At 27.7% G+C, this 24,089-nt stretch overlaps 2 protein-coding genes and 2 pseudogenes across 2 annotated transcripts; 2 read left to right on the top strand and 2 right to left on the bottom strand.

The window, feature by feature from the left end:
* Positions 1-741: 741 nt before the first annotated feature.
* Positions 742-4,959, top strand: LOC113372714 (sideroflexin-1-like). The gene is made up of 11 exons (XM_026613062.1): positions 742-929; positions 1,174-1,330; positions 1,506-1,613; positions 2,454-2,608; positions 2,684-2,801; positions 2,879-2,954; positions 3,103-3,202; positions 3,555-3,667; positions 4,023-4,107; positions 4,435-4,535; positions 4,790-4,959. The coding sequence occupies exons 2-11, from the start codon at positions 1,206-1,208 to the stop codon at positions 4,862-4,864; spliced, it is 1,056 nt and encodes a 351-aa protein (XP_026468847.1). The 5' UTR covers positions 742-929; positions 1,174-1,205; the 3' UTR covers positions 4,865-4,959.
* Positions 4,960-11,512: 6,553 nt separating this feature from the next.
* LOC113373815 (adenosine 3'-phospho 5'-phosphosulfate transporter 2-like) lies at positions 11,513-12,881 on the bottom strand. The gene is made up of 4 exons (XM_026614089.1): positions 12,371-12,881; positions 12,052-12,278; positions 11,767-11,948; positions 11,513-11,690 (listed from the first exon to the last, which is right to left on the bottom strand). The coding sequence occupies exons 1-4, from the start codon at positions 12,879-12,881 to the stop codon at positions 11,513-11,515; spliced, it is 1,098 nt and encodes a 365-aa protein (XP_026469874.1).
* Positions 12,882-16,503: 3,622 nt separating this feature from the next.
* Positions 16,504-21,283, bottom strand: LOC113372712 (annotated as a pseudogene).
* A 1,092-nt stretch (positions 21,284-22,375) lies between these two features.
* LOC113372717 overlaps positions 22,376-24,089 on the top strand; it is a 6,682-nt pseudogene continuing 4,968 nt past the window's right edge.

Below are 24,089 nucleotides of genomic sequence, written 5' to 3'. Positions count from 1 at the left end.
CAAACTATCGATACTATCGATGGTTTCAGACTTTTTTCTTCATAAATAACTTTTTTTGTGACATGAACATACTTCGCAAAAATTAAATTTGACAAAAAAAAATTAAGTACATAAAATTTCAAATCGTGCTAAATGGACTAAATCGTGTAAAAATTAAAATATTCAATTTTCAAACGTTTTATATCAAAACCGTGTACCAAAAGACCGTGTAAAACAGACTTTTTGTATTAGTATTCAAAATTTGAGAGTGATTTGAATGTCGAAAAACAATATCAGCAAATCAGATTTTCCGGCAAAGACATAAACTTCCCTTTTTCAGAAGTTAACAATAAATTGTTACATTTTGAGAAATTCACTAATTTTCTCTAAATATAAATAGATTTGACCTATTCATTGGGGTCAAATTTCAAATTTGACCCTATACCGGAAATGTATCACGTTTTTTCAGCAGGAAGCGGAAGCATGAAACATTATGAATATGCAACCAATCATTTTTGAATTGCGCCAAACTAAATCAATTGTGTATTAATTATCATTTGTTTCCAAATTTTGAAAGTTTATATCAAAATTTCAGCAGTAATGAAAATCTAACTTCATTTCAGAACGATGACAGCATCAAATGCAAGTGGGGATTCAAAGTCGCGTCACGAAAATCTTGACACTAGTCATAACCCAAAAATTACTTTCAATTTACTCAATGTCAAATTCAGTCATTTATTTGAATTTAATGTGCGTGACAATGTTCTAAGATTGTTACGATATATTGATAGCATAAATCTGTGCTTAGTGAATACATATCCATGAAAAAATAATGAACCAGTTATAACAATTTGAACACATAACAAAACCAAGTTTTGAGGAAGAAATATCTTTTAATTCAAAGTTTTATTTTTTTTAACATTTATAGTACTTATTGGATTTTTTATTAGGTATGCAAAAATGTATGTTGATGAGCATGCAATGTTATGTAAAGATTCACTTATAACTGCATGTGCATTATACATAAATCTATTTTTATAATTCATTTATATTGTATTGTATTAGCCATTATCTTCTAGTGCACATAACTTAGAAACTTATCACATACATATCATATTTCTCTTAACTACAAACATGCTTATCTCCTTGGAAAGTTATCAACTCATATTTAAACTTAAACATTTATTTTTGCAGATTATTTTTCATCCAATAAAATCTAGAATAAAATGTCGCCAAATACTGAATCAAATGTAGCAGCTGCATTAAGTAACAATAACTTAGAGGTAAAAGAATTGAAAGGGCCATGTTTGCCGAGGAATATTAATATTGATAAACCAAGATATGACCAAAGGTATAATAAATGATAATATTTAATACACTACATAATAATATAGTAATTTTACGATTTTATGTGCCTATTTATAAATATGTTTGTGTTATTATATATAATGTGTATGATATGAATCAGAGGTTGAAATTCAATAAGAATTTTGAACCTCGTATTAAGTATAGTGTTTAATTTTCAGTGTGTATTGGAATCGGGCACGACATTTCTTTGGCACTACAAATCCTTTAAATATTTTTGCCACAAATAGCCAGCTTGAACATGCACGAGAAATCGTCACTAAATACAGGTAAGCAATTTTACATTTCATATCATTACCAAACACTTTAATTTCATACCAAAAACCCCTCTCGACTGAGATATAAAAATAATATATAAATAAATATCATTACATATATATGCTACATATGTTACATATATAATGTATATTAATCACTTCAAGTATAATATTTTAAATTATGAAACAATTAGTTTTTTTTAATTTATATCTACATGTTTCTTCTATTTAATTAACAGATTGTTATTTATTTTTATTTTATATACTTATGAAGGAAATCTTATTGCATATAATTATAATGCAATGCAAATAATAAAAGGGTCATTTTCAAATTTCCTTGCTCCCAGGGGCTCAAATGGTTCCAAATAGATAAAAAATAATTCTCTGAAAGTTTTAGCTCTTAATATTAACGTTTAGATAGAGCGCAATTTAATCAAAGTTTTATATGGAAATAGCATGGAAAAATTTTCAAAAATTTAAAAAAGGTTTTTTAGATCTAATTTAGCGAACAAATGAATGAATAAAACTCATTCATTTGTTGCTAAGTTATACCTAAAACATTTTATTTAAACTTTCAAAATTTTTTCCTTGTTCTTTCCATACAAACTTTGATTGAATTGCGCTCTATCTAAACGTTAATATTAAGAGCTAAAACTTTCAGAGAATTGTTTTTTATCAATTTGAAACCAATTGAGCCCCTGGGAGCAAGGAAATTCGAAAATGACCATTTTAAGGACCACCCTAATATATATATAATAATATATTAAGGGTCATTTTTTTTATGAAATCTTAATTTATTCTTCTTATTACCAATAATAAATAATTTTCTGATGCATTTGCATATTTTTTTAGAAATGGAGAGAAACTACCAAATACATTAACAGTGGAAGATTTATGGCGAGCTAAAACATTATATGATTCTGCTTACCATCCTGATACTGGTGCAAAAATGAACTTAATTGGTCGAATGTCTGCTCAAGTTCCAATGAATATGCTTATTACTGGAGGTAATCAATCAACATCAAATACATAACATTTCATCTTGTATACATATATAAATAAATTGTATTTTTTACAATTAGGTATGATGACATTCTACAAATCACCTGGTGCTGTTATCTTCTGGCAGTGGCTCAATCAGTCATTTAATGCTCTAGTCAATTATACAAACAGATCAGGTTCTTCCGAAATTAGTAATGGGTAAAAGAAATTAATATAATTTATAGTAAAGTCTATATTATGTGCTATATAGCTAATTGTCTTCATAATTGTTTTAGACAATTATTAACATCTTATGTACTAGCTACTGGAGGTGCTTTGGGTACTGCTCTTACATTGAATAAATTAGTAAAGGTATGGGTATGAATAAATCTGAGGGTCTTATCTTAGGATAAGATCCTCAGAATTTTTACACCATGGTATTAAATAATCAGGGCAATCTGCAATTAGTCTCTTTATAAGTAAAATAAATTTGTATATAAATTTAAATTTATTTTTTCAGCGGTTTCCTCCTGTAGTTGGCCGATTTGTTCCTTTTGCAGCTGTTGCAGCTTCCAATTGCATCAATGTGCCTATGATGCGTTTGCAGGAACTACGAAATGGTATTATTATTTTTAAAATTTTAAGAAATATATACTTTTGATTTTACTGCTGCATATTTATATTGATATACTGGAAATCAAATATATCTTATAAATAATGTATAGGGGAATCAGAACTTATAGTATTAAGTAATAATAGGGCAAATAACAATTGTTAAATGATATTATTTAAGAGAGTGAATTCTTTGTTTGAATAATAAATAAGCAGCAAGAATTGTGAGGTTCTTTTGGAGGCTTGTTTAAATATATAAATTCCTAGTTTATTAAAAATTAATATTATTTTGTAAAGTATTATATATATTTAGTGTTTGAATTCTTCATAATAATGAAACATGAATAATTTATCTTTCAGGTATTCAGTTAACAGATGAACATGGTAAAGACCGAGGTGCTTCTAAGGTTGCTGCAAGAGAAGGAATTGCACAAGTCGTATTTTCCAGAGTTTGTATGGCTGCACCAGGAATGGTAAGTGTGATATATTAATTAAAAGTATTTTTATATATTGAATAATATTAAAGTTTTATAATTATAATATTTAAGTTTGTTTGAAAGATAACAATTGAAAATCACGTTAGTAATTAGTTTTCATATAGGTGAAAGTTAAAACTTTATTTTCGAAATAAATGGTTGAAATTTTTATCTAAATAGTTGATCATCCATTTATTGATTATTTACACATATCAGGATTTCTTAGCTATTTACATCTAGTTTCATAATGAATTTTATTTGATTAAATTGATTATATTTTAACTTATCTGTCTTAAAATTTATATGGTATATTTACAAAATGTAATTTATTTTATTATTATTATTATTTCAGTTGTGTGTACCAATCATTATGAATCATCTAGAGTTAAGAGGTACTTTATGCCGGTATCCATGGGCAAATGCTCCAATTCAAATAGGTAAATTTTAAGACTTTTTAAAAAATCTGATTGTTTTGCCAAGAATTTTTGTTAAAATTATTATTGTTATAGGGCATGTCTTTAATAATATTGTCAATATAATATAATTATAAATTATAATTATTATTGAATATTAATTATTATAACAGCAGTATAAAACTCATATGCAATGAAATTTCGGAATTTATTAATTAGCGTTCCTCAATTATTTGCTCAGTTTAGATCATTTATATGAAAAATTTTGAATTATGTTTAAAATATGTAACTGTCTGTACACCAAAAAAAAATATTCTATATAATTCATAATAATTTTATCTTATTTTTCAGGATTGGTTGGATTTTTCTTAACATTCGCAACGCCCTTGTGTTGTGCTCTATTCGAACAAAGAGCCAGCATTCCTGTGAACAGACTTGAATGTGAACTTCAGGTAATTTTTGAAGAAAAATAATTGTAATAAAATAAGAATGTCTTCTCATTTTATAATATATTTCGTAGTTCAATTCTCTACCGTTTTTATAAAATACAACTAATGCATTGCAATCATGCAGTTTATTATTCATATTATTATATTGTTGGTTAAAAGTACTTTAGTCTGTCTAAAATTCATTTTTTAACATTTCATTTGGAAAATACTTATAGTATGTAAAATAATCTTTATGTTGTATGTCTATCTTTTTTCAGGAGGTAATCAATAGCCAGGACGGGTGCCATGTTAAATGCCCCATCAACGTAGTTTATTACAATAAGGGTTTGTAATTGATTGTGCCATATATACATGTGAGATTGATTACGAATTTATATGAAAACATATATTTCTGTGTTAGATTGAAATATAACCCCTGTACCTAAATGTGACAAAATTCCAATTGAAATGTAATATATAATAGATAATATATATGTTTTAAATTTATTATTGCTATCATATTTTTATTTTTTAATGCAAAATGATGCTGATTAAACATTTGCTGTAGTAAGTATATATTTCGTTAGAACAAGAAATAATCAGTAGAAAATAGATGTCTTCATGTTGACTAATATATTATGTTTAGTAGAAAAAAGAAAAGATTTTCAGATTAGAAATGTTTTTTTTTGAGTGCAATGATTAAAATATTGCGTTTTTCATTAGAAAGGTAATTTATAAAATTATTACAAAACGATTAATAAGTAGAGTTGTAATGTGGATCCAATATTGTTTATTAATCAAGTAACATTATCAGTATAATATGTAAAATGTTGTTGGTGTCATTTGTTTCAGTGTAAAGTGACAAATCAGAGATTAATCAAGTATTGTGAACACGATTATAACAGGTAAATTTAAAATACAGACTTCTTGTATTCATAATTTGTTTGAATAATGATATAAAGAGAATTGTATTTAATCCCATTTGTTTCTCGTATTGCTTGATATGTTTGTTTACCTTCATTGTTTTTTGCATTATATGATATATTTGTTTTGTGATATCAATAATCAGGCCATTCAGACAATTTAAAAATAAGTTAATATAATCCATAATAAGATTACCATCATATTACGATGTTTGAAACATGAATAAATAAGTTGAAATAGTAATTCAAAATATTTAAATTACTTATTATATTTAGCTCATTTGAGATGCATTATTATGTATATATACAACTCAATTATTAGTCTTACATGTAGAGCAATAATTTCATAAGAATGTTTAATAAATTTATGCATTATTATAATAATGTTGTATCAGTAAATAATAAGAACATTTATTCAATTTATCCATTTTTAAGGATACTGTTAATTTATAATTTTTAAACTTTGTTTTGAAGTAAGTTTAAACAATCACATTTTACCTTTTTTTTCTTTCAAATTTCTTTCTATCATCCTTCTTTTTTTTCAAATTCGAACTTCGAACGATCATTTGTAGGCGAAAGATGAATTCTAATACAATCTAATTGCTAGTAATATTTTTCAAAATTAGAATCCATTGAAGGATCATATGAGATTCTTATACGATTCTAATATAATTACTATGACAAATAATAGTATTAAATATTCATTTTGAACTTTATAAAGTTGAAAAATTATAATTAAAAGATTTGTTTGATGATTTCGATGGTGGTAAAAACAAAGGGCTGATTTTAAACAAAACTAGACTTCTCTAACACTTTGTTCTTCTATACTAAATGTTTTATAAATAGAATTTATATTTGTATGAATTATAAATATTTAATTTTATATTCATATTAAATTTTATTATTTTTTTTTAATAAAAATTTTAATTCCAACCCAGATTCCAATCATGATTCCTATGAGAGAACCAACCGTTGTAAGCTTGTCGATGGTGGGTTGCGCTTCCCTATTCGTATTGGTTTCTACGGAACCGCTCAACGCAATTCTGAACTATGCCCTTACAATTGGACAAAGATGTCCAGAGTAAGTCTTTTTGCTTATTTAAAAAATATTATATTTATAATTTTTAAATTATAATATAATATAAATTGGTAATATTTTCAGGTTGTTTGGCATTCGTTACCTCTCTAATTTATTAATTTTTGGAGTTCTTGTTTTAGCAGTATTGAATTGGATAATTGCAAGATCAGCTTACGACAAAGAGTGGGGCCCGGCTCAGCGTAAACTGATTAAATGTTTCGTAAGTTCAATAATTATTTGTACTTATTTATTTGTCCGCATAGATATAACATTAGTGGTTATATACATTGATAATATCAAGTGTGTATTTATTTATTTAAACATATTATTACCGTTGTACTTACATTTTCTTTAACGGAACGTTAAAATTAAAAATCCGATCCAAATACCGGTTCTCATATGTTTGTTCCGGTTCCATTCGAGAAGGAAAGAAACAAAAACCGTTACAAAACCGTCTTTGTGTATATATGCATGTTTATTTCAATAATAAAAACGTTTAATAAAAAATAGTTATATTATCAATTATAAAAATCATTTATCAAATATTTTTTAAAATTTTTTTTTGTCGGAATGCGATCCGGCCCAAAAATCGTTTGCCGGAACGCGTATTACAAATAACATCATACAAACTTTAGGCTTTTTAAGAAAATAAGAATATTAATACATTTAGAAAATTTCAATTCCTACTTCGGTTTCTCGAAATTCTGACGAGATTTAAAAGAAATTATATTTATGAATATCAAATGAGAGCTTATTTATTTTTCAAATTCTCAATTGTCTGTCATGATACATGTGATTATAGTCTATAATCGAGTTTATCATAATTTTATTATTGATTATTAACCTCCCGAAGGAGAATGTTTTCATCAAAAAATCCGATTTGCTAATTTTATGTTTTCTCGACGTTTCAAGCCATTCTGAATCGAATGAGATCAAATTTGGAAAAAGTATGTGTGTGTGTGTGTGAACAGATTTTTTACCGTAAATCGACGTTTTCTCAAAAACGGCTGGACCGATTTCAAAACTTTAAAAGCCATTCGATGTATCTCGACAACGACTAGCGTTTCTGAGTTTTGTGCGACGATCGGCTGAGCCGTTTCTTTGTAAATTGCAGAAAAGTGAAAAAATTTTTGTCTACGTTTTAGCCCGCAATTCTGAATCGATTTTAAAAAATCAAAAACTGTTCGAAAGATATTAGTTGGGAATGATACTGATTAGTTTTAGGTGAAAATCTACCGAGCCGTTTTCTTGTAATTAACTGTTGAAAAAAAAATTAAGACGATGTTTATGGAACTTTTTTAGGCGATATATACCATGGTCTTATAGAACTTACTGTAATATTACGGCCTTACGACAAGTAGTTTAATTTTAAAAATTCATCAAAGTTTGAGAAAATGAGTATTTCTTTTGACGTTTGTTAAAATTAAAATTAGACAATTGACTTGGTATAATGATAGAGTACTTGGTTTTAATAAACGTAATAAATCATTAAAGTCCTACGGAAACTGGTTCAATTAAAAAATTATTGGTTTTTGAAAATTTGCATTTAGAAAATACTCCGATTAACGTGTTCGTTCGTTTTCAATTATGTGTAATAAATCCACTCGGAATGCTTTTAATCACTCATAAATTAATTTATTTTTTATTGATTAAGTCGATTATTTACACATATCGGGAAGTTCATGTAACTTGCCTCAAGGCTAAATACCAAACCAACTAGTTTTTGTTTATTCATTCAAGCAAAATATAAGCTCTCTGCGTCTTTCAGATTGCTCTGCTGATTTATTGCTTAGAAGTTTCAGCATATGTTCTCACAGCGTTTTATGTAGTGCTCAGCTACTTGATGTACTTACGATCTGATAGGCTTCTTGGATTAGGTGAGATATAATTTCTTTAATATTATCATATGCAAAACTTAGTCAGTTATGGAGTGAAATAAAAAAAATTGATAGATTTTGCCTCTATCTAGGTTTTGCACTAGATACTCTGGTAAATCCTACAGAACCGTATAATAATATGAGCGATGAGATACAAAAAGCATTGGATTCCGGCGGCCGAAGACGTTTCAGTATACGCGAGGAGGAACCAAAACCGATCGAAGTTGATGTAATGTGGTGTGAGTATGAAAATTATCAAATATTTTTCAAATTTTAAATTGTTAAGGATTTGAGCTTTTATTGAGATTTAGAAAACTCACATTTTACTCTAAAAAATGTTGGAACATTTTTCTAAAAATATAAATAATGAAATTAAAAACGACTTTGGGCTATTGGACATGCATGACTTGGAAATCCATGGATTGATTGGCAAAATTTGAGATAATGGTGGATTTGTATAATAATATCGTGTTTCATGTACTTATATAAAATTTAATTTGAAGTTTAATCATACTACGTTGAAACATAAAAAATATATTTTTATAATTATTATAATAATAAATACATTTTGTCCAATTACACTTTTTTAATGGATATGGATCCATATACACTCGAATGTAAATTGTGTGATTTATTTGAAGAGTAATTTGCCTTTAATAATATGCTGCAATTTTTTATAACTTCTCACTGTAATTTTACTTGTTATTTATTATTTCTTTTATTATATATTACTACAAGTTCAACAAACAAGAACTTTCTTGTGTTTGGGGTTTGCTTGGTGCTGGGTTGCTGCAAGCACATTGCTGATTTTGATTCATATACTGGTATGTTAACAGATTAAATATATATATATATATATATATATATATATATATATATAGAATACCATGTATTACTAAATATGAGATTTCTTGTGAATCTTATTTGTATCATTTGCCCTTATTGCAGTGTATAGTCAACATTTGTTGTAATGGCTCGACATTATATGTACACTATAAATATCTATCTAAAACTAATATGTATTACTTAATTTATCAGAAAATTATTACTTGTTTTGTCTTAATATTTGTTTTCTTAATAAATTCAATATCTTCGAACAACAGAGGCAAAATGTTATCAATATCCGTATTGCAACATTTGAAGGCGATAAGGCACACTGTATAAACTTTTTCAACATAAAAATTAGCAAACGGTTTAAATATATATATATATATATATATATATATATATATATATATATATATATATATAATGCGACACTCATAATACAATTTCCAAATTAACAACATGTTCGTTTGGAATAAGCTTTTTTATAATAAAATATATCATTTATTTTAATTTTACAATTTTTTTAAATTTTTCATAACTCGACGTTTCATCAATTTTTTATTCCACATTTATTTATTTTTTCGTGCAATTTTGTGTTTTTGTGTTGTTTTTCAAAATTTATTAATTTATAAGAAACAATTTTATTATATTATTTCATCATCCGAAGAAAAACCTCTCGCTTTATATATATATATATATATATATATATATATATATATATATATATATATATATATATATATACATAAATACATCTCAATTATACTAGATAATCATCATAATTATAGTATAAATTATATATTTCCATTTATTTGTTTTTGTGATATATATGAATGTACATTAATGCAGGTGATTTATTGGTATATATATTAGCAATATTTTATTAATTTAAATGTTTTGCTACATAAAATTATATGGTTTCAAGCATTTAAAGAGTAATAGCTAATTGATCGAACTTTAAAATAACTCTTAAGAATGCATTGCAAAAAAATAGAATTATTTAACTTATTGATAAATTTAATAAAAAATGCTCTTCAAAGAAATAAAATTATATGGTTTCAATAATATCAATAAATTATCTATCTTATTTCAGGGCCTGCTAATGACATCGGTTTTAACATTGGACTGACTTATATGTTATTCTGAATTTTTCTACTTGTATTTTACATTTTAAAGAAATATATTAAATATATACTTAAACTACTTACTTAATTTATTCTTGCCTATACTAGGTATAATCACAAACGAATCCATTTTTGCTTAAATCAAAAATCATTTTTACTAAAGATAATATGTGAGAAAATTAGGGTTGAAGAGTTCATAGATAGATAGCTTTATATATATATTTGTGCTAATCTTTATTTTATATATTAATATTAAATGATTGCCACAAAATTTTTAAATCCCGCGCCACAATTTTAACCTTTGTGTTAACGGTTTTTAGCGATTTGGCCGTTAACTCAAGTCAAACTTGTTAAACCGTTACCACTAGTTTTAAGACTTAATACTGATGGTAGCTCAAATTAAATAACAATTCAGTTTAGGAAATAAAAGTGATAGTGAAAAATAGTGTTTTTCATAAAATTTCAAATAATTAGATTTTTTAATTCTTGTGGAGTTGAGAGAAAATGACATCATTTATGTAAGTTTTATATAGAATATCAATAATTTAACTGTTAGCTAGCGTTGGACTTTGGTTATGACATTAGCATGTTGATTAAATTTTTTTTTATTTGATCACATTATATAGTCATTACTTATTTTTATTTAAATATATTGAAATTTAGATTTGTGTATTACCTGAATTTATTATAGATTATTCATGCATGCATGAATATGTCACTGTACATCCAATCTTTTCTTTTATTCTCAAGGTTTCAAAGACTTTACTAGTATCACAAGACTTTATTGAATATTTGCAGAATATATATTCACCCAAATTATTAAAAAATTGTTCAATTTTGAAGCAATAATTTGAGAAAACTTAACATACAAAACTACCAGATTTCTCGATCCGTAAGGATAAAAAACATTGGTATTTTTGTATTTAATATTTAATTATTATCACTATAATAATTATACAACTATTATAATGATCAATGGCCGAAGTGAGAAGTCCTTACACAGAAAATCTTGATAAAAATTAATTAAAAATAAAAAAATTCGTTTATAACTAATAAGTACAAGTAAATATGATTATAAACAAAAGTATAAAAACTTATTTTTTATACATTTTTAAGTAAAAAAAGTCTTTATTATAAACATTTATTTATCTATGCAATTTATCACTTTTAATTATATATTGATTAACAGCCTTCTGTTAGATGAATGTGTTCGTATTTTAATTCTATCATTAATACTATAGTATAACCTATTGAAACTTTGCTTAATTTGATTAAATGCATCTGGATTTCTTTTGCTGTACATGTTTAGATAAATTCCTGCGAGGACTATACCACCAGACCATAAATATCTGAAGCAAAAAATGGTTTTACATTTTAATATTCAAAGTATAATGTAGTTGGTGTTAAATACAATTAAATACTTACTGCATAGTAAAAGGTTTGTTGAAAAATACAAATGAAAGAGCTATAGTGACTCCTTTTCTTGCTGTTGTTACCGAAGCAGCTGTGGGTGCACCACATGTTCGCACTAATGTTAGAACAATTTGTATACCTAAGTAGCCAGTTAAACTGAATAACAATCCATAGCCATATGTTTCATATGGATGCTGAAATAAATTAAGTAATTTTCTTTTCACTTACAATTAAAATATCTTATTTCTTAAACTGCCTCCTTCTGTTTACAAAATCATTTGAGATTTTAATGCTTACCATGGAGCAAAACTGTATTCCATTAAACAAATTGTTGGACAACAATAATATTACAAGCAAATATACAAATCCAATGGAATACGAATATAATACTACTTCTGCATTTGTAGCTGAAAAGTCCTTCATTGCTTTTTCTTGAACATTTCCTATGACAGCATCACATAACAATGCTAATGAAATCATGATTATGCCCGTTGTGTTAAAATTTGGTGACATTCTAGAATCAGCTGTGATCAATAATTAAAAATTAGTGTAATAGAAGTATTAAAATGTAGCTACATGCTGAATTTGTTTTGATGGTTAGCTATGTTATTAATACCTAAAGTGAATTCAGTTAATCCCACACACATCAATATAGCCGCTACAAAATCCAAAGCTTTGTATCGTTTGCCTTGAATTAAAATACTGCCTATTAATACTGGCACAAGCTTGCATGATTTAAATATGACTTGGGTGGGATAATTTAAATACCCAAGAGAAGCATTTGAAAATCCCATCGTGCCAAGTGTTAAACCAGCCAACAATAAATAAACCTTCATAGGAATCTTTCTTTTAAAATTATTAGTCAGATTAATTTCAATTAATCCAAATATGCTATAGTAAAAAAATTGTATTAAAGTCAAAAACCATCCATAAGGTTCGAATCCTTTTAGAGTAAAAATTAATTCTTGTAAATAGCCATAAAGCAGGTAAAAAAAGAAAACTCCAACACAGCACACAAGAAATCGGTTAGTTGGGGAGTAATTAGTTAAATCTAGTCCAAAAAATTTAATACTTTGTTCATTCGATTTGGTCTTGGAATTATCGTCAATATTTATCTTAGATTCCATATTTTCTATACGGATATTTGTGACTTGTTCCTAACTAAATTAGACTTGATTTGTACTACATGGTAGTTCTTATCACACAATCTTCTTCTTTGGTAATAGAATTATTATATTATTTTTTATATTTTATATATAAATGGTATGTCACTTTGTTAAAATTAAAAATATATACTAAATATTATTTAAACTATACATGATTAATGAATAAAACTATGTATAAAAGGTAAAGGTTAGGTGTTTTCGTTTTGTAGCGTGGACGTTATCTGTCAAACTGACAGCTTCATTTTTGACATTTGTCAATAATATTGATATAATATGACGGTTACATTTTAAAACTAGTGGCATCGTGCCTTAAGGCAAATTGCTGGAACTTCCCGTACCGTAACGAAATGTTCGAGGAATACTGAATTAGTGAATTCGAGGAATTACTGAAATAGATTATTATAAATATTGTAACATTGTCTAATATTTATAAGAATTATATAAACTGAATTGCAAAGTTGAAATTATTTGTTTAAAGTATATTAGAACTATAGTCAGAATTAAAAATAAAATCTGAATTATTTTCGATATACAAAAAATTAAAAAAAAAAAAAAAAAATATTGAAACAAAAATTTTTTTTTCCAAAATCAATTATTTTGTTAAGACAAGCAGGAAGTTCTTTGAATCATTCAAATCGGACGCTTAGTTCTCTCAAAAACTGCCATTTTTCACATATTTAGCTCCGTATCTTTCAAATGGCTGGGCCTGCCTCTGCCAAAAACTAATAAACACTTCTCCCAATCATTACTAATTGAATGTTTTTTAGATCATTCAAATCGGATACTCCGTTCTCTCAAAAAGTCGATTTCTATTTTCTGCACTCTTTGCTCCGTATCCCCGAAACAGCTGGACCTGCTTTTGCCAAAAACTAATCAGCTCTTTTCCCTATCGATAGGAATCGAATGTTTTTTGAACCATTCAAATCGGTTGATCCGTGCGCCCGAAAACGTGACTGGAAATTTGTATCCATACATACATACACACACACACACACATCCATTTTTTCTGTGGTATGCCAAAATGTTCAGAAACTTTCAAAACGTCGAGAAATGTAAAAATTTTCAATTCCGATTTTCGGCCCACTACAATAACTTACCCTACGGTAGTGATGGGCGTTGAATCAACAAACGGTTATTTTCAACCGTTTCTTCTTCGTTAACTAACTAACCGTTTCGTCGCAACGAAATAACTAGTTGAAAATCAACTAGTTTCGAAACAGTTGAAAACATGGCGGCCAGTTATTTATTCAACTATATAGGAGTTCGTTCGTTGTCGAAAACGAACGTACGCAGGTATCTGACCTCAAAAAGGATCAACTAATACTATGAAAATCGCTTATTGTTAGGCTACTGCTTTTATAATATTGCAGATTTTATAATATGCACATATTTTAGAAACTTGCAACACGCGCCAAATCGTTTAATTTTAGAAAATCAGTTGCTTTTTTTATAGTTTTCAATGGTTAATATTTTTTCATAAAATTCTCATAGCATTTGTCTTGTAATAATTTTTTTAAACTAAACCTGAAAATTGATTTTTTATTTTTTATAACATTTTTATGTAACTATATATTTTTATATTGCTATTTTTATATAACATGTAAATTCAATGTTTTAGTATACGGCTTTGCTGTAATGAAAATATTTAAGTTTTTTAAATTAAACCATTATTTATTATTAATAATAATATGATATATATATATATATATATATATATATATGTGTGTGTGTGTGTAATAAATGTGACAATTCACATTTACTTCTTCTTATTCATCAAATCAGTTGACAACCTCAACATGACTTTTATAAGAACAAACTTCATTTCACCAACTTTCAATGAAACAGTTATTTCAACTATCAGTTTCTTAACGTTGCCAGCGTTGAATCGTTAAAAATAACTATAGTTGAAAAATAACTAGTTATTTAACTAGTTGACGAAACCCCGATAACCGTTTCGTTTCGTTGACGGCAAAACCGTCAACGACCCACCTCTACCCTACGGGAAGTTAATTAGTGGGGCACATGGCATCAACAATACCATTCCAGCAAATTGCTGGAACTTGCCGTAATATTTTTTTTTAAAAAGGATTAACATTTTTGAAAAAAAATTACTTTGAAAAAATTAGATTTTTGAGAAACTATAAATTTTTGAAAAAAAAAATTATGGGAAAAAGACTTCTCGAAAAAAAAAAGTTTTATTTATTTTGAAATATTTTGGAAGTTCTGAACTTTTTTTCAGAGCAATCGTACTGCTTTAACTGCGACGCCGTCTAACGGACAAACATTGGTACGGAACCCATAGGAATGCAAACAAAATTTATACTTATTGTTAAAATCTCTATAAAATATCTGATAATTTTATGTGCATTTGTCTAATAATCATTTTTCACCGCCAAATGGCATTTTTTTTACTTTTTTTACTAGGTCTCCGAAACCTTTAGACCTGCCTTTATGAAAATTTAATCAGTTGTTCATCTTGTCAAATCAAGTAATTTTTTTTTTTGAATTATTAAAATCGGACACTCCGTTCTCTTAAAAACTTAGTTACCGTTTGTGACACTTTTTGGCCCGTATCTTCGTAACGGCTAGACCTGCCTATGCCAAAAACAAATCAACACGTCTTCTTATCAACAGCAATCGAATTGTTTTTTGAATAATTGAAATCGCTTGAACCGTGTTCTCGAAATCGTCGACAAAAATTTGTATCTGTAGCTTTTATTTTGTAAAATTCCTTTGAAATTAGAATAATACATTGAACCATTGGACCCTTGAGGGACAAGAAGGACCAGATTACAATTTCTTGAAAAACAGCGAAAAAACACATATTTAATTAGTACATTTTAATCTAATAAAAATCAATGCAATTCCAGCTTTTTCCTCGTTGAATTTGAATTTGATTAATGTATTTTGGGAAGTTTTTGCAACTTGCCTTAAAGGGAAAATGCCACTTACTCCTAGCTATTTATTAAATTATTTATTATACTTATTTGAATCAGCTAAAAAATATTACTAGTCTAATAAATAACTAAGCTTATGTTGCATTTTTTCCCAAATCAAGTTGCAATAACTTTCCGATATGTGTATAGACTATAGATAATCGTGATGAAAAAAATTAATTTTAAAACGGCCTGTTATTCCAAATTTTAATTATAATTTTCATAATTAAACCATTTTTAGGAGGACCATATTGTTTTAGGACTTTTGTTCAGAACCTGAACGTTATCAATCTGAAAATTCCATAAATTCGTCAAAAAATAAATAATGGATATCATATAAACTTATAAAAATTTATACCATTTTTATTAATATATAACGATTAATTAATTATTAAAACTGAAAGTAAAATTTTCTTCGAAATGATTAAAAAGTTAATTTATTATTGTCAGCGTGTATTATATTTATATATAATATACATCATCAACAATACATGCAAAATATTAATTTATATTCATATATAAACATTTGTATACATTTATATAAAATAAATATTATAATATTTTAATTATTTATAAAATTCAACATTTTTCTATACATAGACATTATTTAACAGTTTTAATATTATCTAAATAAATTTAACAGCAGGAGTCAGTCAACATTCAACAAACTTTTGTGGTTCTTGGTTCAATTTCAATCCTAAATCCATCAGTCCTCTTTAGAATAATATCACCTTGCAATACGAAATCTTTTTCTGTCAGATTTGACTTAATGCGGTAATTACGCAAAATTGTGGAGATCAAAACCTTCAATTTCAACATTGCGTATTTACGACCTGTGAAGGAAATACAAATAAATAAACTAACTAAATAAAAAAGAAAGCAATATAACTTCTATAGAAGAAATTGGAGATTTGTATAGAATAATGCTAGAATCCGCAGTTAATAGAACAACCATTCATTTGGGATGTGTTTCTAGTCCTATCTATCTAATGTATTATTGGCACATCAGATTTAGAACAAGTATCAATCCTTACATTCAATAATTTATTATATGGGAAAATATCAAAAACCAAATCCAAAATTAATATTTTTTAAAGGTTTTCGTGATTAAAAAATAGTTTTACTGGAGAAGATAAATGTATGTTACTCACCAACACAACTTCTTGGTCCAGCACTGAATGGAATATAACTGTAGTAATGTCTGGATGAACTGTTTTCGGGTAAGAAATTGTCAGGATTGAATACATCAGGATTTGGGAATATATCGGGGTTACGGTGCATCTTGAGTGTGGGAATAACTACAGTGCAATTTGCTGGTACAACTAGATTCTTAGATTCTGAAATGAAATTAAGCAACATGATAATTTCAGCAGAAATTACTTAGATTCATGCAAAATTCAGTGCAAGTACATTCAGAGGAAACTAATTCTTAGTATTCACAAATGAGTTTGGAAGTTTGTCTTTTACTTACTAAGTGGAACATCTTGTTTAAGTGTCCTGGCAATGATTGGTACTGGTGGGTACATCCTTAAAGATTCAAAAATAACCCTTTCCAAATATTTCAATTGCAAGGTGTCAGCAAAAGTGCAATCTCTATCGGAGTCTCCAAATATATCATAGATTTCTTGGTATACTTTGTCTTGGATGTCTTTATGGATTCCTAACAAGCACATGACGAAACTTGATCCGGCGGCAGTGGTATCGTGGCCCTATAAAGAAGAGAGAAAATTGATCCAATTTCTTATTTTCCAAAATTATTAAAAGTTGAAATGCTCAGATTTAAAATAGATATTTTATTTGATCCCAAATAAAAGTTGAATTTGGCAAAATATTATCAAATTTTTAAAAGTTGACATTGATTTGATATTAACATCAAAAACTTAAAGGGTATTTAGTTTAATAATTTGAAGAAGTTACAGCTATCAAATTAATTATGAACTATTTTTGCAGATTGGTTACTATCTATTCGCCTAATCAAAATCATTTTTGAATAATTATCATAAACATTTATAATTATTTTTCTTTCTGAAATGTATTGAATCCGATATACTTCTTATTCCGCAAAATTATATATCGAAAACAAGGAATATATTAACATAAACACTTGTAATAATTAACAGCTTGAGGTCACCAAAAAACTGAAGAATCATTTGCACTTTGTAATTCTTAATTAATGAATTTTATTAAACTGCATATGCGACATTTGATCTTATTTGTTCGCCGAATGGCATTGTTAATGTATGATAATGAATTTATTATACTTTTTGTGAAGGAGTTTACCATGAATAAAATTTACATACAATATTTTTTAAAACGATGATTAAGTGTTCGAATTGCTCTAAAAAGTTTTGATAATTAACTTGCACTTTTTTTAACCCTTGCTCGACTAAATTCAAATCTGTTGCTTTTTCAAAGAATATATTTGAATACATTTTTTATGCCGCATGTAATCAGATTTATGATCTTGCGATATTTTCATTAAGGGCAATTTTTCTAGTTTAAAGGATCGGAGACTTTATCAACTACCGATTATTAAAAATCATCAGAATATTTTGTCACGATTTATATGAAAATAACTTATAAAAATATATTTTACCTCAAACATAATAGTATCAACTTGTTCTTTGATTTCCTTGTCAGTAATGGGAGCGCCGTTTTGAGCAGATTCAATCATAAGGTCCAAGAAAGCCAAACGACGTTTCTCACCTATAAGAAACATAGATTTGGATTCTCTGCATCAAAATATTAAATGAATGCCAAAAGGACAGAATTTATTTTTTATCAACTTACCACATCGTTTTCGTCAATGTCATCCAAATCGTCACGTAATCCAGTTTTTGGTTGGTTTGTGTTAAGTTCTTTTGCATTTTCTCTTTCAGTTTCAGCAGTGATCTTTTTGAAATAGTCTGGAGAATATTTTCCATCAATGCTGTTTTGAATGAATTCTTCTTTTTTCAATTTAATACCTGAAACCACCATCATCAATTTTTATTAGAGGCGTAAATGAACATTCTCTTTCAGAAAAAGTAATGATATTTTACTTTCCGAAGAAAAGTTTATTTTCATAAAAAATCCGATGGTTAATTTTATGTGTTCTTGACGTTTCAGCAATTCCGAATCGAATGAAACCAATTTGAAAAAATTATGTGTGTGTGATGTATGAGTATGTGAACAGATTTTTTTGCCTCGAATAACGTTTGCTCGAAAACGCCTCAATCGATTTCAGAAATTTAAAAGCCATTTGATGTATCTCAATGAGAATTATCGTCTCTCAGTGTGCGACGATCGGTCCAGCCGTTTCTTTGTAATTTGGAAAGTCTTACTTTTCGTCCACATTTAAGCATATTACCGAATAGATTTTAAAAATTCAAAAACTGTTCGAAAGATATTGGTTGAGAATGATACTGATTAGTTTTAGATGAAAATCTACCGAGCTTGTAATTAACTGTTGAAAAAAAAAAATTCAGGCCGATTTTTATGGAACATTTTTTGGCGCTATATATCATGGTCTTAAAGAGCTTACTGAAATATTACGGCCTTACGACAAGTAGTTTAATTTTAAAAAATCATTAAAGTTTAAGAAAATGAGGAGTTTTTTTTGAGGTTTGAAATTAAAATTAGACGATTTACTTGGTATAACATAGAGTACTTGGTCTTAATGAACATACTAAACCATTAAAGACCTACGAAAACTGGTTCAATTATAAAAATCATTGATTTTTGAAAATTTGCTTTTAGAAAATACTCCGAGTTAACGTGTTTCGTTCGTTTTTAATTATATATAATAAATCCACTCGGAATACTTCTAATCTCTCATAAATTAATTTATTTTTTATGATTAAGTCGATTATTTAGACATATCGGGAAGTGCATGTAACTTGCCTCAAGGCAAATACCGATACTGATAAATAATGTTGTTTATTTGATTCCAAATCTTCTATGACTTACTTTTGAAGTTAAACCGTGAATAATGCCTAGTAGTTGTTCTTGTTTCTTTGCGAAGTTAGTCCAGTTGAAAATTGTATCAAATCGTAACCATAATTTGTAATGTCTCAAGTGCAAAATTTCACACATCCTATGATATAAAGAAAATACAATTAATAATGAAAACATTTTATATAATTCTAGTTTGTTAGAATAAAATTATTACTTCATGACAGCCATAGCATAGTCAAAGCCAGATTGGTCATGTGTTTTTCTGCTGATTCCCATAGCAGTTTCTGAAAAATGAAGAAACATATATAATTGTATACTTATTATTTCTTAGAAATCAACGAGCAATTCCAAACTATTATAACACTATTATATAACCCTTTAATCATAAAAGAAAGATCAATAGAATTTGACGATGATTGTAATCTTAGTTGTTTTAAGATTCGGTGTGTATTAGCGATATGAATACTCGAATGAAACTCTTCAATACATTTTGGTGGAAGGCAGGGGCGATCAGTTTTCTGTGGGCTCTCCACTTTTCTCCTGAGAGTGAAATAATAGATATGGACATTAATATTTTTTTGATATGTGACTGTTACTAAAGTATGATCTTTCAGTTTCTTGTTATTTACCTGTGCTGATGAGTAGACCGTTTCCAAGCCAAGGTTTGAAGAATCTGTATTCATCTGATTTATCAATATGAACGTGGCTACCTAAGACAATTTCAACATCATCAGGATGCCACAAGAAAACAATCAATTTGTTGCCAAACCATGCTCTGCCAACAGAGTCTTTTATATCCATAGACATTTTGAGGGCAGTCTGCAACACTTCTGTAATAGAAATATGAAACATGTTAATAAACAATCTTGTTAACACGATTTTGTATACCTACGATATCTTTTCTTAGGTAGCAACATATCAGTAGCGAAAGATGCAATTTGATAATATTTTTAGAAAACAATGATTTCACATTAAATTTTTGAAAACTTTATAAGAAATGGCTGGTAAATTACGAGTATTTTAATTACATGGTTTGCATTGTCTATCAGCAGTAAGATCATGAAAAAAACCTCTAAAGTTATTACTATATTTTTGATCATTAATGTTCTATTTAAGAAGGATAAAAGCCTTATAATAAATTTCCACTCACCATGAGGAGATTTTCCCAAAGCCATTAAGGCATTTCCTAAGAATGGTACAGTTGGTGGTCCAGGAATTTTATCTCCTAGCTTGCGCAGTCTACTTTGCATTTGGTAGTAATGGATAGCGTATAAAACTGCCGAAACTACTAATAGTGCTGCCAAAATTGGCGTTGAACTTAAACCCATACCCCATCCCCAAGTCGTACTTTCTATTATCATAGACATTTTGAACTATTATTTTTACACTTGAGACAAATCCTCCGCACAAATTGCGGATCCTGGTGTACTTAATATTGTTTAATGATCACGTTTGATTTTTTTTTGTTTACAATACTGATCGTCATTGATGGATGATCGATCAATGATTGACTATCGCTTCTATTAGCACGGGTATTTATCGAGCAATTGTGATTAAAGGTGGATTATAAATTCATTACGTTGTTCGAATAAAATATTTATATATGCGAGAACAGGAGCGTAATTTGACGATAATTGATGACACCAAAAATTATTCCATTATACATTTTGTCCTTTGTTCAAGTACATTTGTTATGATTTGTTTGTATTAATTAATTCAAGTTTAATTTCAATTGCTAAGTATTGTCTGACTGCACTACATACTAGAATAATAGAGGAAACAGAATTTATTCACTAGTATGAAATTAGATTTTTGACTCATCACTAATGACTAATTCAATTTTTTTTTTAAAAGAAATAGATAAAAATTTACTTTATATATTTTGTATTGTGATAAATACAACGCTTTGACTCTGCATTACTAAGTCAATTTTGATCATTAAAATCCAAAATCATTAAGATCATGATGATGTTACTTGTTCAAAATGCAACTTGAGGAACATATTGCATGTGTCATAACTTTCATGTCCTTTTAGTTTAAATTTTTCGATTAAATTTCATATCTGTCTTTTTTCTACATTGTTGTATGTATATTTTATGGTAAGAAGTGGCTGTGCACAATATTCCTATTTGACTTCTTTGTAATAAAGTTTGAAATCAGAAATGATTTTTGCGGTAAGAGCTATCAACTCTGATAACTACTTCAATTTGTTGAAAATCAAATATATTACAATAAACCTTTTGGCATCAGTTTTGGAAAAAGTATGTGTGTTTGGGTATATGGATAAAATTTGACCTTTGGTCGACGTATACTCAAAAACTGCTGCACTGATTTCTCTTGATTTGATTTTCAAAACTTCTGGTGAAAATTTTTATTATTATTTATTGTGCATATATTTTGACTAATAATGCTGCTAATATAAGAATAACGTTCAACCAGAAATTTGGCTATATATATATATATATATATATATATATATTAGGGTGGGTCGATTTTTTATGAGTAAAAAAAAGTCGCTAAGGCTGATTTTCGTATACTAGAGATCAAAATAAGATACTTTGTCGAAGAAACCATATCTTTAAAATGAATTCTGATGTCCCGTGCATTCACCCAAAGATTGGGTCAAATTTTGAAAAATCAACCCGTGTCCATGATTCACCCCTTGGGACCTCCCCTTAAAGGTCCCTAAACGAAAGTTGCATCATTTTTGGTACTTCAACATGACAAAAATCAGTGATTTATTTATAACACATATGTAAATAAAAATATGTAAAACTTATAAATTATTGCTTAAAGTATTTTTTGTTTCAAGTCTGGAAAATTTCGCACATCTCTCTAATGTCGGCGCCATAACAGCTTCTAGCTAGCATAAAAACGCAGAGACAAAATGCATTGGAAAAATTGAAACAAAAAATTGTAATATTTTTTTTGTGAAATAGTTTTTTTGTGTGTGTATGAATTAATATCGAAAAAAAATTGTTAAAAAATCATTTTTCGCTGAGAAAATTTCGAAAAAACCGTGATTTTTTGCAAATTTTGTATGGGAGACCTCTAAGCGGAGGTCCCAGGGGTTGAACGATAGGCATGGGTGGATCGGTCTTTGCAAGTTGGTGTGGGGGGTTATACATTTGGACGCGATTGTGGTACTCTAAATAGGCAAAACGGAATGGTTTCTGCAGCAATGTACCTTATTTTGATCCCTAGTATCCGAAAATCCTATGTGTCTAAGCGATATATATATATATAATATATATATATATATATATATATATATATATATATAATATATATATGTATATTACTTGTGAATGACGAATTTTTTGTTTGACCGCATTTACCTGCATTCTGATGTATAAGTGATCGCACTTCTTGATTAGTCATATTTTATCATGCATTGAATTCATTATTAATAGTTTCTGGGACACGATAAAATCTAAATTTATGACGTTTTTATGGACCTAGGATTTACCACTTATGATTTTGACAATATGTCGTCTTTCTGATGTTTTCTGAACATACTTTAACAAATAAAACTTAAGTAATTTATTTCAACATTCCATAGTAGTTTGATAGGGTAGGGCGGAAACAAAGGTCCAAATTGACTTTGAGCAATTATATTGTGAAACAATTATATCATAACAAAAAACGCATATCAAACAAACACTATATGACTATGTTTAGTAAAATTCCCATCTAAATCATCACTCTAGAAATGTATTTTTTGCTGTTCTCCATAAATTTGCAACTTGGTCCTTTTTATCCCATACCCAGAGTAAGTTGGGACCACAGAGGGCAACAGGACCATTTTTTCATTTTTATTTTAAAGAGTTTTTACAAAATAATAGCTACATTACTCAATCAATGCAAAATATAAATTTCATGGGTGCAGATAAGGTTTAAAAAAATAACACTGTAATTAGCCTTGACCCGGTATTTCATAAGCGGATTTGGATTTAATTTTTACATTTGTTGGCTAACCGCTATTATTTGTTCTTGAATTATAGGTATGCCTGGGTTCGGTCTTTTTTACCCCATTCAAGCGTAAGCTTTTATAAAGGTTATATAAAATATTTCAGTTTAACTTAAAATTAACAATACAACTTATAAAATAATCAAATAACGTATACTTAAATTATATTCAAGTCTGTGAAACTAAGCAACAATTGCAACAGCGAACAACAATATAAATAACAACGCAAGAACATACTTTTGTCATGGATTTTTAAACATTTGCCGTTTTTCCTCCGATAGCAATGTCGTAAATATCAAGGTGGTGTTTGTTTATGCATGCTTTTTT

Source organism: Ctenocephalides felis, unplaced genomic scaffold, assembly GCF_003426905.1.
Source record: "Ctenocephalides felis isolate EL2017-DRISC unplaced genomic scaffold, ASM342690v1 CF-g0.4_SCAFFOLD_01604, whole genome shotgun sequence".
Classification (NCBI taxonomy): Eukaryota; Metazoa; Arthropoda; class Insecta; order Siphonaptera; family Pulicidae; genus Ctenocephalides; species Ctenocephalides felis.
The sequence above is the reverse complement of the archived record's forward strand: the minus strand, read 5'-3'. Positions and strand labels throughout refer to the sequence as shown.